At 37.6% G+C, this 17,096-nt stretch overlaps 1 protein-coding gene across 1 annotated transcript; it reads left to right on the top strand.

The window, feature by feature from the left end:
• Positions 1 to 2,157: 2,157 nt before the first annotated feature.
• Positions 2,158 to 16,940, top strand: LOC140153022 (CAAX prenyl protease 2-like). Its single transcript, XM_072175610.1, has 9 exons — positions 2,158 to 2,331; positions 6,751 to 6,862; positions 7,233 to 7,313; positions 8,282 to 8,342; positions 8,673 to 8,740; positions 9,111 to 9,219; positions 11,226 to 11,297; positions 12,108 to 12,170; positions 13,162 to 16,940. The coding sequence occupies exons 1-9, from the start codon at positions 2,207 to 2,209 to the stop codon at positions 13,359 to 13,361; spliced, it is 891 nt and encodes a 296-aa protein (XP_072031711.1). The 5' UTR covers positions 2,158 to 2,206; the 3' UTR covers positions 13,362 to 16,940.
• Positions 16,941 to 17,096: the final 156 nt, after the last annotated feature.

Genomic DNA, 17,096 nt, shown 5'->3' with positions numbered 1-17,096 from the left:
CTACTCTTAGAAATATCTTCAAATGAATTTTACACAAAGCAGCCCTTGCAGTTTGGAACCAAACACTTACAGAACCAACGTTTATAAAAGTGGAGGTAGAACTTATTGAATGACCCTTGTCAAACCCATTTCACCGAAGGTTTGCCCCCCCCTGATTTCTGGGATGTTTGCTCCAAGGATCGAATGAAAGTAGTCCTCTTGGAGAACTAGCAAAGGGTGAGTTTGTTTCCGAGGCCGTTGTGTCTATTATTCGCTACTTGCACGGTTCCGCCATTATGCACTATGTGCGGGAGAGCCTCGAACTGGCAGCATACATGAAAGGAAGAATTATGTAACCTTACACAGAACCTTATGACTACTTCAATTTCCATTCATGTATGCTGCCATTTCGAGGCTCTCCCCGCACATAGTGCATAATGGCGGAACCGTGCAAGTAGCGAATAGTTGGGATGGGGCGAGTCGCCCGGCGATTCGTATGAAATTGAAAGCCTAATGGAGCCAGCGCCATTTGGTGCAACATTTTATTGGTTATTTTCGGACGGAGCACCAGATTTCCAACTAAGCCACGAATTTTAGTATTTGCAACAACAAAGATAGGCCTCCGCAAATCAGCAACAATACCCAAAGTTGCCCCACTGGTAGACACCCGGGGGTAGACACCGTGCCGATTTCGCAAGTTACTTTAGACCATTTATTTTCGCTATTTTTTGCACCAATTGAGTGCTTGATATAGCCCAACATCTAACATAGGCCCATGTCTAATGAAACCGATTTTTGTTAAATCCCCCCCTCCGGGCCAGTGAAACGGCAAATCGACTGGCCCTGCAATAAATTTACTGGCCGAACTTTTTCAATATGTTCTACGCCAAAAAGTGCAAATAAATATATAATATGTTCCCATGCCCGTAAACATTAACAAGGGGCAGGTGGTGAACACCCCCTCGCCAAATGCCCAAAAAAGTCCCCTATTTTGACCCAAAAATTCCCATTCACGAGCGTAGCACTAGCAAGCGAAAAATTAGAGATTTTCAGTCCGTGTCGGTCAAAAAAGGTCCTAATTTTGAACAAAAGTCCACTTTTCAAAAATCCTGGTTACGGACCTGCACGTTCCAATGCGACTTTTAAAGTTAGAGACTACCAGTTACCAAACTTGATACATGTTACTTGTGTGTTAAAATTATTTTATTCTGTGCCACCATGGACCCTAAAAATCTTTTTCCAGGATCTATGGGGCCACTTTTATTCAAGCAAACCTGAACATTTTTAATTGTTTTGTACTGAGCGCATTCAATATAGAGAGACTAGTCACTAACACAAGTTCAGTCAGTAGTCCTTCCTTAATTAATAAATTTATAGTTCCAAAAGTTCACAAAAGAAAAGGTTCAAGTATGCGGTATTTGCAATATCGCTATCATCATCAGATAGAGCATGAAAGAGCTTGGAAATAGTCATGTAGGCCTACATCGCCGTAAAAAGCGGCCGTAGGCCTATATTTCCAACTTGCTTGCAACACAAGGATAAGAATAAATGGACAAAAAATCATTAAATAATGAATATAAATTACACACAGGGCCACTGCTTAAATCCGTCCCTGCCCCCCTCCCTCTCACTATCTTTGTAAGGCGAGTCCCGGTTAGGGGTGGTGGCAAAACAAAAACGAAAAAGTGGGTCTCCGGCCGAATGGGTTCACTTTCCTTCAAAATTTCAAATTTGGATCCACTTTTGGGGCGTTTTTTTCCTTTTCCCTCCTCTTAAGATTTTTTCAGGGGGAACTATGCCCTCCTACCGGCTATGCCACTCTCTCATCCCTTCCTTTCTCTCTATCTCTCTGACGCTTGACTGACACGTGACTACTGTTGATCTACCTCTGATTATAGTTACTGTTGAACTACCTCTGATCACACTACTGTTGAACTATCTCAGAGCTCAGTTTTGTTGCACTAGGACTATAAATAGGCGCCTACCTCGGAGTCACAATTATTGTTGATCTACCACTGATCACAGTTGCAGCATAGACCTAGTTCTTTCTAGAGTCTATGGTTAAGTTGCAGTTGATGAATTACCTCCGAACACTTTTTCCCGGTTACTTTTTTCTCAAAAAATCATTGACTAAGCTATAAATTTTTCAGCCCTGCTATTTAACAGGGTTTTTAAGCTACTTCAATCTGCTGCCATCAACGTTCGTTGATAACCAAGCCATTTAAAGATGGCGTCCGACACAGAGGTCACGCTGTTTGAATGCAGTTCTTATTTTAGATCTATTTTCTCTTGTTTTTTGTTGAGTGTTGCTTACGTAGGCAGTCTCTATGTATGGGGCAAACATTTAGCCAGGCAAGTAGTCAAACTAGAGTAAATTCATCGTCACAAGTCATTGTAAGCTTACTGTAATACCGTATATAGTGCAGGGAACCCATACATGCATACATCATATAGGTATCCTAGGTGAATTCAAATTTGCCATCAAATTGCATCGTTTTATATATCAAATTAAAGCCCTTGAGTAAACTAAGCCAAAACTGAAAACCTTTTTTTTCATAGCACTTTCCGTAGCAAAGTTACATCTTGTCAAAGATTGACTTTCATCAAAAAGATTCAGCTAGCAAAATTCCCCAAAACGGCATTTCGGGGTGTTTCTAGATCTTAGTCTCATGGCGATGGCAGCTTTTTTAATGGAACTGCTATCAAAATCCTCTAAAATTCCATGTGCGACTTGATTATCACCATAAAAATCATATATTTGGGTCAAGTGAAGTATAGAAAACATATTTATGTAGGTTTCCTTCACCCACCTATTCTCGAAAAAAATTCAAATTTCTATGTAAATATGCATTGTGTTGGGGCCCGGTCTCGGCGAATTAAGCTGACTAGTAAATGTGTTAACTAAGGTTTGCCTAGGTTACCTACATCATACATTTAGGTATCCTAGGTGAATTCAAATTTGCCATCAAATTGCATCGTTTTATATCAAATTAAAGCCCTTGAGTAAACTAAGCCAAAACTGAAAACCTTTTTTTCATAGCACTTTCCAAAGCAAAGTTACATCTTGTCAAAGATTGACTTTCATCAAAAAGTTTCAGCTAGCAAAATTCCCCAAAACGGCATTTCGGGGGTGTTTCTAGATCTTAAGTCTCATTATGATAGCAGCTTTTTTTTAATGGAACTGCTATCCAAATCCTCTAAAATTCCATGTCGCGGTGACTTATCACCATAAAAATCACATATTTGGGTCAAGTGAAGTATAGAAAACATAATTATGTAGGTTTCTTTCTTCGCAGACTTCGGGCACTTGTTTTAAATTTCTATGTAAAAATGCATTGACATTGTCGGCGAATTTGGCTGACTAGCAAATGTGTTAACTAAGGTTTGCCTGGGTTACCTACATACATCATACATTACATGTAGTTCCAGTAACTGTAACTCGTCGTACCTAGATGTCAGTAGATGTCATTATGTTTATGATAAAGACTGAAGTCTTGCTGGCAGGACTAACATTACATGCCATACCGGCATAATATAGGTTAAAGTTAATTTTTTATTACTTCCGTAGTCCGAGCTGTGCGCCTAGCGTAGACGAGCGTGCACACAGAAGAAATAAACAATCACACTGATTGGCTGATCAACGCACTTGGCAACAAGCCGGTTTACCCATTGGTCTTCGGCGCGGCGCGTAGTAGGTGACCTGTCCTTGTCACTTCTACGCGATCCCAATTCACCAGCGTGTACCCGGACCACGGAAGTAATAAAAAATTTACTTTAGTGCCGTACTATTACATGATTATGCTGACTTTCGTATTCGGCGAGGAGGACGATTTCGACCTCCTGGTTTGTTTACAAACAGAGAGGTAGACAAAAGACCGTTCCGCTTGTCCAAACACTCAAGTATCAGAAGGATGGTCCACAATAGCGTGATTCACGTAACATGAATAGGGATTAAAAAGCTGTCAAGTAGAACCGTGTGCTTCTTTTGTCCTATTTGCCATCAAGATTTCATATGGAAACAGTTCAGACCCAGAACAGGATCATGTCAGAAATTAATATTTTGTTCTGGGTCTGATTATTCGGACTAGTAGTAGGTATGCCAGGCATACTCAAGGGCTTTAATTTGATATATAAAATGATGCAGTTTGATGGCAAATTTAAATTCACCTGGCATACCTACATGTAGCACATGTGTAGACTGCGGAACTCAGACAGTCTTCAATGATAGTCAGTCATTTATCTATTGGTCGTTATATGACTATCATTTGAAGACTGAGTTCTTATGATACATCTTTCGAGGAGCAGTCTCAGACAATAGCTTGGGATTATTGGGGCAGAGGTTATCTTTTGAATTCTTTCATGACCATTGAACTGAAGCATAGTCATGCCTGTCAAGGACTGACACTCGGCGTGAATTGAAAGACCATGTCACTCGCCATCGCCACAAAAGAATGTCAAAGGTCATAAAACACCAATTTGGTGTCTTTCCGCTCCTCGGAATATGATGTTTAAGGCCTATGGCTAACCGGCATGGATGAAGTGTATACAAAAAGCTATCACTTTCAGCTTCCTGAGAACACTCTTGTACATAACTTACGAAACCACAAACTTACTAACTTCAACTTGCACTACTCACAAAATAAAACAAATATTCTATATTGCGATCCTGCAGAATAACTTGCTTAATTGTAGGTATGAAAGGTGAATTCAAATTTGCCATCAAACTGCATCATTTTATATATCAAATTAAAGCCCTTGACTCCTTGAGTAAAGAAAGCCAAAACTGAAAACCTTTTTGTCATAGCACTTTCCGTAGCAAGGTTACATCTTGTCAAAGATTGACTTTCATCAAAAGATTCAGCTAACAAAACAACATTTCGGCAGTGTTTCTAGATCTTAGTCTCATGATGATAGCAGCTTTTCTATGTGGAACTGCTATCAAAATCCCTCTAAAATAACCATTTTTCCTAATATAACTAGCATTTCCACATCATAAAATGATTAAAAAATAAAAATGTTTGAAACTTGATTGTACATTAAGGTGGTACTACACCCCTTGAAAAATTTGTGACTATTTTTGCATTTTTCTCAAAAAATAATAACACACTGGTATTGGTACCGGGGTAACAAAAGTTATGTATATTATATGGGCAAGGAATCCAGTTACTACACTGAAATTTCAGTGATTCAAGACAAGCAAGCGGTACCGGTACATCATTTATGATAAGGGAAAAGGTACCGCTAGAATGTACCTTATTTCTTATTCTATTACCCTTATCACCCATTATTAAAAATTGCGCACTGTGATTTGTTAAAACACGTCATGTGAGAGCCCATTATTCTGCGATAATGGGTCAAGTGCCATAACACATTCTACGCACAGCTATACGCTTGGTTACGCATGCAATATTTCCGCAATAAGTGCTGTCACTTACACGTACGCGCTCCACCTTGAAATAAACAACTTAAAATATTTGTGCCAAAAAATTTTCTCTTTAAGGGGGTGCTACACCCCTGCCCAATTTTGTGCCTATTTTCGCATTTTCTCAACAATTATAGCGCATTGGTGACAAGTAAGATATGTATATTATAGGGGCAAGGACTACAACTACTGCACTGGAAATTTTTTATTTCAGCACAAACAACAGTTGTGGAGTTAGTCAAAAATGAGGGAAAACCAATATTTGATCAATAAATCAATAACTACTTGCCTTGAGTTGCTGAATTTATGCACAAAATTGGCCAGGGGTGTAGTACCCCCTTAAATCACACTATTTTCGGGTAATAGAATAGAAATAAAGGGTGCATCATTATCCTTTACACGCAAATAATGTATCCTCGGCAGTATAAACATTTAAATAATGGGTTCGGCTGCGCCTCCCCCATTAGTTACGTTTTTACTGCCTCGGACACATTATTTGGGTGTAAAGGATAATGCATTACCCTTTATTTCTTAAATATATACATGTATAATGAACCACTTGTCTTGAATCACTGCAAGGAAGTACAAGGGAGGCGTCCCCCTAAAATATGTTTCTTGTTCCCCAGTTTGCCCCCCACTTTTTATGGCAATTTTGCACAAAATTTGTCAATTTTGCCCCCCCTTAAATTCACTTCCCCCATAAAACCCCCCACCCCACAAAAAAAAATTCCTGGTGCCGCCACTGTTTAGGTCTCATTTTGCAAGTCCAGACCATACATGATAACCCCCTCCCCCACGCCACCCCACCAAAGCAGAAGGTAATAATTTAATGCCATTTTTATAGACAATAGTTGACTACATATATCCACAGGCCTTTCATTTGCGTGAATGGTCATGAAAAGATAACCTTCTGCCTTGACAGTGCAGTGATCCCTTCTTTTGACCAAACTGCTTGCAAGATCCTCATAAGTTAGTTTTTCGTGACAACAGACATGACTGACTAACATTGAGGACTAACAGAGACTGTCTTTTAGAATTTTCAGGAGAGTATTAAACAGTTCTTCTGCAGCTCTCAAGGAGAGCTGTTTAGAGCATTTACAATAGAATGTAAGGAGAGAAAGATCAACTAAGGATAGCTATACATCACTCCCATATATCAGATTTAAGGAGAGCAGTGGAGAGTGATTGCTCTCGCTCTCCTCAAAAGGCAGTCTCTGGACTAAGTAATGCAATCTACTAATGTAGGTTTTGATCTACTGAGAATAAGGAGAATGACAATTAAATTATTTCATTTTCTGCTGGCTTTTAAAATCATAAGTAATTGTATTGTTATATTTCATTTGTTGCAGGGATCATCCTACAACAATAAAGAAGAGATGTGCTAGTGTGATGTTAGTCAGTTTATTATCACCCATCCTGCTCTATGCATTGTCAACAAATGCCGACACATCACAGTCAACAGTAAGTTTAGAGTGTTTACCATGCAAATTGAAATGATTATGTGCATGGAAGGATCTATATATTCACAGAGGCTGCTTATTGAAAAGTAACCAGAAGACAGAAAGGAGAGTCAGAGCCAAAATGTTAAATTCAGATTGAAAAGCAGCATGATCATCATGTACATTATTCCAGTCCATAATATACTCAATGAATCTTTCTGTGCATATTCATGTATTGCTAGTTGCATTCATTTTCCTTCCGCTTGCCAGATCAGTAACTAATGATGAGGAGTAGATCAATAGGTACTTAGGTAGTGTAACTTATGTCAGATTTTCAGTTCACTGGGGTTAGCTATGCATTCAGTGTTGTCTCGTTTTTATTTATTTTGCAGAGTCATTCACTTTGGTCTTATCTTGGTGTACGATCAGAAGGTATTTTAGCAGCTGTATTCATCCCTCTGTTACTAACTATGGTAAGTTATGTATAGATAAGGTGACATGTGACAGACTAAACATCTGACCGGCAGGTGCCATTGTTTTTGCCTGACAGTATGGACACACATCCTATTTTGTTGAGGACCCGTGCTTTTAAAACTCCCATCGTATATCAGACAAAGGGCAAAAATGCTCTTTTTTTTTTTTTTTTTTTTTGGCTGTCAGGTAGCCATCTTTATTCTAAATAAACAGCATAACATTCTTATTTTTCATTAGAAAAGAAGAATAAATAAAAAATTGAAGCCAACCAGCAGTATTTTGTAAACAAAGCACAAACAAGCTAGTAAAATGGGGCAGAGGAAAATTCTGCTTATTGGTGGGCAAAAATGCTATTGAAAAGTGAAATGGTCATGTTGTTTCCCTGCAGCATAATGGATGGCCAGTCCCTTGCCTCTAGTGTTAATATAAGCATTACTGTCACAACATGCTTATTTGATCAATTTATTGAAGTTGAAGGTCAGAATCATGCTCATGTTTTAATTTCACAAACAAGGCTTTTATTAAGTAGGTGTCAGGGCAATATGTACCAACTTTTGAGAGTTGTTTTGTTGCTTAGGTTCTTGTGGAAATCCCGGGACCAGATGACAGGCGATATTTGATATTATCTGCATATTTATGATATTAATGAGCTTATTTGCATTACTGATGCATCACAAAGCAATACAGGTAATTTCTTCCATCCTTTTACAAACCATATTGGGGTGAGCCTTGTGCAATTCTAGTTGCTGTTTTGTTTTTGTTTGGGCAAACTTATTTGACTCATTATATGTCGAATATGTTCCCAGAATATATTACCTCAACTCAATTCAAGGTATCGCAAGGCCAACCCCTTCAGAAGCAGTGAATGTTTTATTTGTTAAACTCAATATAAAAGGACGTCAATTATGACATTATTTTCTCTTTTTTCCTCCCTTTCTTTCAAAAATCATTTTTTCGACTGTTGCAGGTTCTCTTTCTTGGACCACTGTCAATGTTAAAATATGAAGATTTGGTAGATGCATTACCAAGTAAGTAAAGAAAGTTGCGTCACAGTTATGAGAGCCGTATTTGATGAGACCATGCAAAATGAATCTGATGTCAGCCATATCACATTTAAGTTTTTTAAATGTACAAAAGAATTGATAATGCCACAATTTGCAAAAAACCACATCAAAATTGAACATTTGTTTCTTGAGTTATGAGCAATTTTAGTATATTCCTTAATTAAACAATACTGTAAATGTAGTAATATTTGTGTGTGTAATTTTGTGCTCCATCCAGTAACTTTAAATCATAATTTGTAGAAGCAGTTTCATGATGAGAATATACAATAACATTCTATATCATTGTATTTTCAGTTCTTGGAGAGAAATCAATTTGGAAAGATGAAGTTATCCAAACTTTCTGGCTACGAAATTATGTTGTGGTGAGTATGGTTTTCCCAGGTCTATATGAGATACAAAAATTGAAGATTTCAATGTAGTGTTTGTATAGGTGCTCTGTTGTTTGTATTTGATCGATGGCTCTTTGAATTGAACACTCAACAGGGCACAGAACATATTTCTTATCTGAAAGTATTTCATTCTTTTGAACTTTTTGGTTTGGATTTGGCTTTTGGCAGAACAAGAAATTTGGGCTACTTTCATTTCTCACATTACATTTACAACTATGGAAAATAATAATATAATATAAACAGTAGAAAACAATTAAATGTAGACCAAATACCAACAACTTAAATTGGAAATTGCTATTTTGTAGAGGTTATTAAAACCAGACTTAACTTTCAATATTTGCAGGGTCCACTAACAGAAGAAGTAGTATTCCGTGCCTGTATGTTGCCACTACTAGTGCCATGTATGTCATATACCAAAGCTATCTTTATATGTCCATTGTTTTTTGGAGTAGGTAAGTCCTGACGTATTTAGGCATTTTTTAAAAAGGTTTGTATCAAGGGGTCAGTGATGCAAAGACGTAACTCCATTTTGTGTGAAAATTAGATTTTGATATCAAAATTTTCAGAAACACAAGCACTTCCCAATAAACACGTACGATAGAAGTAACTCCATTTAGCACCCCATTGAAATCAATGGCCAGTGAAACATAGACTTAACTACATAAGTCAATGTGGACCATTACATTTAAACTCATTTTTCTCAGAACGGAGAAATGGAGTTACGCTTTGTGTCACTTACCCCTCGGTATAGCATTCTACATCTTAGGCAAGTAATGCACTTGCATTTCACTGGCCATCGCTCAACTCAAGTTGATTATGAAGAAGTGGTTGATCATTTGCCATTTAAAATGTAAGGGCTCATATTGAAATACCCTACCACGTTTTCACACAGAAAGAAGGCAGGATTCCACTCGCTAATCGCGCGCCTCAGGAAAGCTCAGTCATAAAACGGATGGATTATATGCATCAGTGATACACCCTGCCTTTTGAAGTGGTCCATGACGAATGGGAAGATTTACTCTGACTACGGCTCATCGCACAACCCAGGAAAGCGCGCTCATAATTTAAGTGGCTAATTGCAGTGTTATAATCACACAGGATTTTAACAAAAAAAGGCTAGCACAGGAAAGCTGCAGGATGGCGTACACCTTCCTGTGTAAGGGAATTTCAATATGAGCCCTAAGATTGTTTTTTGGAGTAGGTAAGTCCTGACGTATTTAGGCATTTTTTAAAAGTTTTATATCAAGGGGTCAGTGATGCAAAGACGTAACTCCATTTTGTGTGAAAATTAGATTTTGATATCAAAATTTTCAGAAACACGAGCACTTCCCAATAAACACATACGATAGAAGTAACTCCATTTAGCACCCCATTGAAATCAATGGCCAGTGAAACATAGACTTAACTACATAAGTCAATGTGGACCATTACATTTAAACTCATTTTTCTCAGAACGGAGAAATGGAGTTACGTCTTTGTGTCACTTACCCCTCGGTATAGCATTCTACATCTTAGGCAAGTAATGCACTTGCATTTCACTGGCCATCGCTCAACTCAAGTTGATTATGAAGAAGTGGTTGATCATTTGCCATTTAAAATGTAAGGGCTCATATTGAAATACCTACCACGTTTTCACACAGAAAGAAGGCAGGATTCCCCTCGCTAAGCGCGCGCCTCAGGAAAGCTCGGTCATAAAACGGATGGATTATATGCATCAGTGATACACCCTGCCTTTTGAAGTGGTCCATGACGAATGGAAAGATTTACTCTGACTACGGCTCATCGCACAACCCAGGAAAGCGCGCTCATAATTTACGTGGCTAATTGCAGTGTTATAATCACACAGGATTTTAACAAAAGAAGGCTAGCACAGGAAAGCTGCAGGATGGCGCACACCTTCCTGTGTAAGGGAATTTCAATATGAGCCCTAAGATCCTACATACCTACCTACCAGTCAGCTTCATGCAATTCTGCACATGCTGCCTGGCTCAAGAGATGCTTCCAAGTCCTACAGTCCAGAGCTGCAACCTCAGCCTCCTTTACAGTCCACCCTAGGTCCAACCTTGAGATGTCTCTGTGGATGACGTCTCTCCATGATGTCTTTAATAGGTTGACCAGGTTTGCGTTTCCCATGGGTTGGCTTCCAAAGATAGAGCCTCTGTAAATGTAAGGTCACTTGTCATGAAATCCACAAAAGGGACTATACCACTGACTCATTGGGATTGTAGAAGATTTCTTATGTCCCTGGAAAGAGCCTCAAGAAAGAACAGATGATTAATAGTGTTTTCAACTGATTGAGTGTCCCAGGTTAAAGAAGAAAAAATAAAGCTAAACAAACAGCATGTAGATGTATAATTCAGATGTTAAGATCATGCATCTAACACCCATTATGTAGATGTCTAATTCAGATGTTATGATCAGTACTTCATATAATACTTTGCTGTGTTTATTTTCTCAGCTCATATACATCATGTGATAGAGAGGTTACGTCAAGGAAATCATAAACCTGTACATATATGGTTCAGTGCAAGTGAGTATTGGCAAATCTTATACAATTGCAATAATCTTGGCAATCTGATTGGCATATCCTTGTGTCTGAGCTGCATTCTATTACACAATAGAGAACAGTTTGACCGGAACTAGAGAACAGTTTGACCGGAACTATATTTTTATGACGTGTGACTTGTTTTTGCTACATATTTATTTTTCAGAGTGTCATCCTGTCACAACGGCATGGGGACGACACAGGCGCATTATAAAATGATGTAGTTTGCAACAAAGCTGCATGCGTTTAGTCCAATCCCATTTCACAGATTTGTAGAATTGGCAAATTTTGTAATGGGGGGTGACTTGTTTTAAACCCAATGAAATTGATTAAAAATACCCATGAAAAATTGACATGAATATGCAATCAAACATGATTTTATGATAGATCTGTTGAAGAATGACAATAAAATTATTGTTCTGAGACCCAGCTGTGTATCCAATGCCTGATAGAACACGGAGATAACATTATAGCTTGGCATTCCACGTCATTGTTCCACTTAGAATAATGGTATCTCCTGTGTTCTCTCAGGTGATAGATACACTGCTGGGTCTCAAATCAATACTTTTATTTTCTATAAGTTAATGTTTTAAGGTCTATCAAGCCAGCTCATTGTTTGCTTTCAAATTTCTCTTTCAAAAAGCTCCTTTATTCAAGCCTTATTGTTGGTTACGATGAGCCAACCATGTTTTCACATAATTTATAAGACACAGCATCAATTTGAATGAATTTTGATAACAAGAAATCAGTTATGTCAAATTTTAACTCACTGTGGTACATTTCTGTTTGTTTCAGTTTTCCAGTTTTCATATACATCTGTATTTGGTGCATATTCAGCATTCATCTTTCTCAGGACAGGTAAGACTTTCTTATCATACTAGCAACAATAATTACGAATCGGAGGAAAATTAAAACATGCTTTCATGCAAGGGCTTATCCAGAGACCAGTCCACATGTATTTTGGATGGATGACCTTAACAAAATATCCCTCTTGAGATGGCAGAATTTCCTTGAAATGTCTGTAAAAATGCAATTTTTGATGTGTTTTGTAATGGTCACATCGTGATGAACAGTGGCCATTTTGATTATTGTGAAATCCGATGGCTGTAATTTGTCTTAAATTCCAAGTTGGAACTAGACTAATGCTGGTTTCATACTTTCCTGCTTCTTGCCGCTCTGTAGATGATTTTGCTTCACAGCGCAGTTGTACCAGAAAGCGCTTACGGTGACCAGTGGCAAGCCGATATATCGGTCAATCCACACCAGCAGCATCACCGGAAGTTGAATTCAAGTCAACTCGGGGCGGTGCTGCTCTGACGTTTGAGAACAAAATATGATTTTGGAGCAGTGCTGAGTGGCAACAGTGGCTTTCAAAGTCATGCAGCAGCCACTCAGCGGTGTCCCGCTCCGCTTGCAGACAAGTACAAGTGGCATGATGAAGCGTCACATCACTCAGCGGCAAGGTGCCGAAAGTATGAAACCAGCATAAATCCATCAGTTGTCTACACTGTGCATGTATCTGTTATATGCTGGTAACGACAACTTGCTATTATGCTGGTAATGACAACTATTATGCTGGTAACTTATCGCTCGTATCGTGTCGGACTCATGAAAATATTCTTGCACGACTTTAGTAGTGCGCAATAAGCATAAATAAACTTGGCTTTATTATTATACATCAAATTAATGAATATTTACCAAAGGAATATAACTAGAAAGGCAAGCACTGGGCCGAAAAGAAAGCTTGGTATTATCATGGAAGAATGAGTAATATCAAAGTTTTGACAAACCACACCAAAATCACATCAAAAACTTACTCCTTTTTACATTTGTTTCATCTCCTATTCAGGTCATATTATTGGACCAATCATCTGTCATACCTTCTGCAATTTTATGGGATTTCCAGAGTTTGGAACTGTACTACGCTATCCTCCATTAAGAAGACTGGTAGTATCAATACTCTACATCATCGGTTTGATTGGCTTCATATATCTTTTATTTCCATTGACTGAACCAAGTTGGTATTCAAATAATGTGTATCCATGGTGACATAGGGAGAATCTTGTTTCAAATGTTACTTATTTTTAATTTTATAGTTACTAATGCTGTTGCTAGCATATTTCATGTTGACATGTTGGAATGGTAAATAATCCCGATGTCAGTATATCTTGGGGATAGCCATTTTGGCTGATATATTGCAGACAAGTGATTTAGAGTACAGAATTCAAAAGTTCAAACTGTTTGACACACAAGTTGATGACAAAGATTTGGTCCTACATGTCATCACCGATCAACTTAAAAACATAGTTTAATTGTCTGATTTTATGGACTATATAATACAATAATAACTAAAAAAATAGCAATTTGAATCCACTCTCTTTGATTATGTTGTCTATACCACTTAGCTCCATACTAGCAGTATGATTTTTTCTTTAATATTCATATCTACATGTCAGGATGTCTTTTACATTTACTCCTATGTCAACATGACTGATGTTTACAACAGCACTATTTTTTATAACAAAATGATGGTGCACTGTAAAAAGAATAGAAAATATGAACTGTTGGTACCTTCCAGTTTTGAAAAGTATTATTTCTTCCAAAATAATGCAACATTGGATCATCTTGAAAATTATTATACTTAGTTCTCTGGGTTAATAGGGTGAACAAATTTTCCCCAGTGGGCCAGTGCACATAAACGTTGAAAAAACACAACCAGTGCTTCCGGCCAGATTTGAACCGGCGACCTTCGTAATATTTGCACAACGTTCTAACCAACTGAGCTAAAAAGACATGTTGGAGAAGAGTGGAAGATATAAATCTATAGGTTCAAATGATGTTTGTCGCATTCCAAGCGGAAGGCATCAGAACTGCATATTTATAACAAATACACAAAGTCACATAAGTATGGTTAAAATTTGTTCATCATATTAACCCAGAGAACTAAGTATAATAATTTTCATACTTATGTGACTTTGTGCATTTGTTGTAAATTTGCAGTTCTGATGCGACGAACATCATTCTAACCTAATTCCTATAGATTTATATCTTCCGCTCTTCTCCAACATGCCTCTTTAGCTCAATTGGGCAGAGCATCGAGCTAGCATTACAAAGGTCGCCGGTTCAAATCCGGCCGGATGCACATTTTTTTTCATTGTGCACTGGCCAAAGATTAAAATTTGTTCATTGGATTATCTTGAAATGCCCAGAATTCCAAGATAAATATAAATTAGATGGACCTGACATTGCATTTTGGCATGTATGGTATGGGGGGGGCAGCAGTGTTTTCTGTTATAAACAATAAAGTTGGGCTGTGTAGTTCCTTGATTAGTGAATTGAGAAGGGGTTATGAAAGCTCCATGATTGACACACCTATACGTACCTTTGTGTGCAAATGTGTGACAATAGATCTTTTCAGCATCTAATCGGAAATCTTCGGAATTAATTTAGAAAGATATCATGTGCGGTAAATAAAACACATGTGATGCTCTTACTTGATGCAGCATATTGAATGTGTTGTCCACTGTATTGATCAGTTGAATATGTTTTGATGGTCGCGCTTAATCAGTGGTTTTATTCAAGTTCTTGTGAAAGGTGTATTGTATGTCTTTAGAGCAACTCAGAATAGAGGATCTTGACACTTACTAGTTAATTTAAAACATATGTGTCTGATGTCCTTTATGTAATATACCTTGAACCATTCCCCCTAAATTTTCAGTCTCAAAAGATTGTTTGACAAATATAACAAGCTGGTCCTGAATTATCTGGGTATCAATTACACCTGACACACTCTGAAAAGTCAAGACCGTGAAATGACATTGTAAATTGTGTTGTTGAATGATGTTCAACACTCATGCAGATTATAGCAATCATGTCAGGTTGTGATAATTGTCCAGAGAATTAATAGCTGAATGATTGGCTTACAAGAGAGCTGTATCCAAACTTGTTGGTGCTACATCCAATGTTTTGTACATGATATAGATAGTGTAAGATAGTTTATAGATATCTAGTTTGTGTACTTTTGTACTAATTGTATTTTACTATCTGGAAACCAAAGAGCTGAATCAACTGTAGTGTAGTCTATTTGGCTTCCTCTGTGCAGTTACATACCACACACATAAATGCACACACATTTTGCTGATTGTATCTAGGTGCGTATCCAGCAGGGGGATGACAGGGGCGTGTCCTGTGGGTAAAAAAAAGAAAGAAAAGGTCTATGTAAAAATAAGGGTCAGGAGATGCTTCTAAATGCATTTAAAACAGCTAAAATCCAGGAGCGGGGTGAAGTCCGCATTTTACATGCAGTCATGGTTGTTGTTTTTTTGGGGGGGGAAGACTCATCATTTAAATAAGACTCATCATTTAATAAAATTCTGTCCTACAGGAGGACTTCATGGGGAATTGCACATGATAATACAATGAAACATATAGGAGATATGAATGATTGTGGAATCGGTCCAGAGACCCATCCCTCCATCATTTGAGAACCGTCTTCCAACTGTTTTCCGTTTCCAATTGGTTCATTGCATAAGATCTATACTGCACCACACACACAAAATCCTGGCTACAGGCCTGCATCTAAGCATGGTTTCAGGTTTAGGACAGGGTTCTCAATTATATTTGCTTTCGCGGGCCAGAGAGGATTATAATCATTTCAAATACACCTTGTTTACTGTACATTTCAGAGCCGTTCAACAGCCAACCACAATTGGTTGGTGGACTGCCTATTGAAAACCCCTGGTTTATGAGAGGGTTAGCACGAGTGTCATTGCACAGAAGAAGTCAAGTGACCATAGTACTATAATAGTGTCTTAATTCCATACTTTGTAGGTATTTGTCCTAGACATTCAAATGTGATGCGATCAAGCTAAATGAGTCTGATGTCGATCAAAATCATTCAGTTTTCAATTTCATTACATGAGCCATTCTCAGAGCTTTATATTGCTGAAATCCCCATTATAATTAGACCAAGGTCCTATACAGACTTTTTATTCAACAAAGAATATTTGATGTAACATATCTATGTTATGTAATATATTTCCCATTCTATTTCCAGTAATGTTTAAGTTGTAATGAATGTTTGATGACGTAATATCGATAATATATTTCTACCAGATATTCTACATAGGATATTATCGATTTTATGTCATCAAACATTCGTTACAACTTAAACATTACTGGAAATAGAGTGGGAATATATTAAATAACATAGATATGTTACATCAAATACTTTATGTCAAATACTCAAGAGTTTGTAGCCACCCGTATGGTTCCAGAGATATGGTCATTTTAATGTTGCTCAGAACAATAAAATACAAAGCAAGTTGAATGCTATTGTTGCCTATATGTCAAAATCAATATTCCCGATCCGACTCATTTTGCTTGATCGCATCACAAATAGGAGATTACTACAACTTGTGCTACTATTTCTGGTGCTTTGCCAATTTTGATCTGTTTCACTTGTTCTTCAGTTTGTGATTCTAATCTTCCTGTGATTCCAAATACCAAGTTCATATTCTATTTTTAATGTTGTCTTGTTCTTTGTGATTTTACTCTATTTCAATCTCTGATACAATTACTGTAATATCTCCGCTGCCAAATAAAGGTGATTACACCCTTTGCCATTTATATTATATGTCACAAGCAGGTGCATCTCATAACATTATATAGATTTCATACACTCTTTGATAGCAAGAACCAATCAGAGCAACCATTAGAAAAATCCAAAACATGCTTTGATTGTATCTAATGCACGGGCACGTACTCCACGTACAATGTGCAGTG

Source organism: Amphiura filiformis, chromosome 5 (assembly GCF_039555335.1).
Source record: "Amphiura filiformis chromosome 5, Afil_fr2py, whole genome shotgun sequence".
Taxonomy (NCBI): domain Eukaryota; kingdom Metazoa; phylum Echinodermata; class Ophiuroidea; order Amphilepidida; family Amphiuridae; genus Amphiura; species Amphiura filiformis.
The sequence above is the reverse complement of the archived record's forward strand: the minus strand, read 5'-3'. Positions and strand labels throughout refer to the sequence as shown.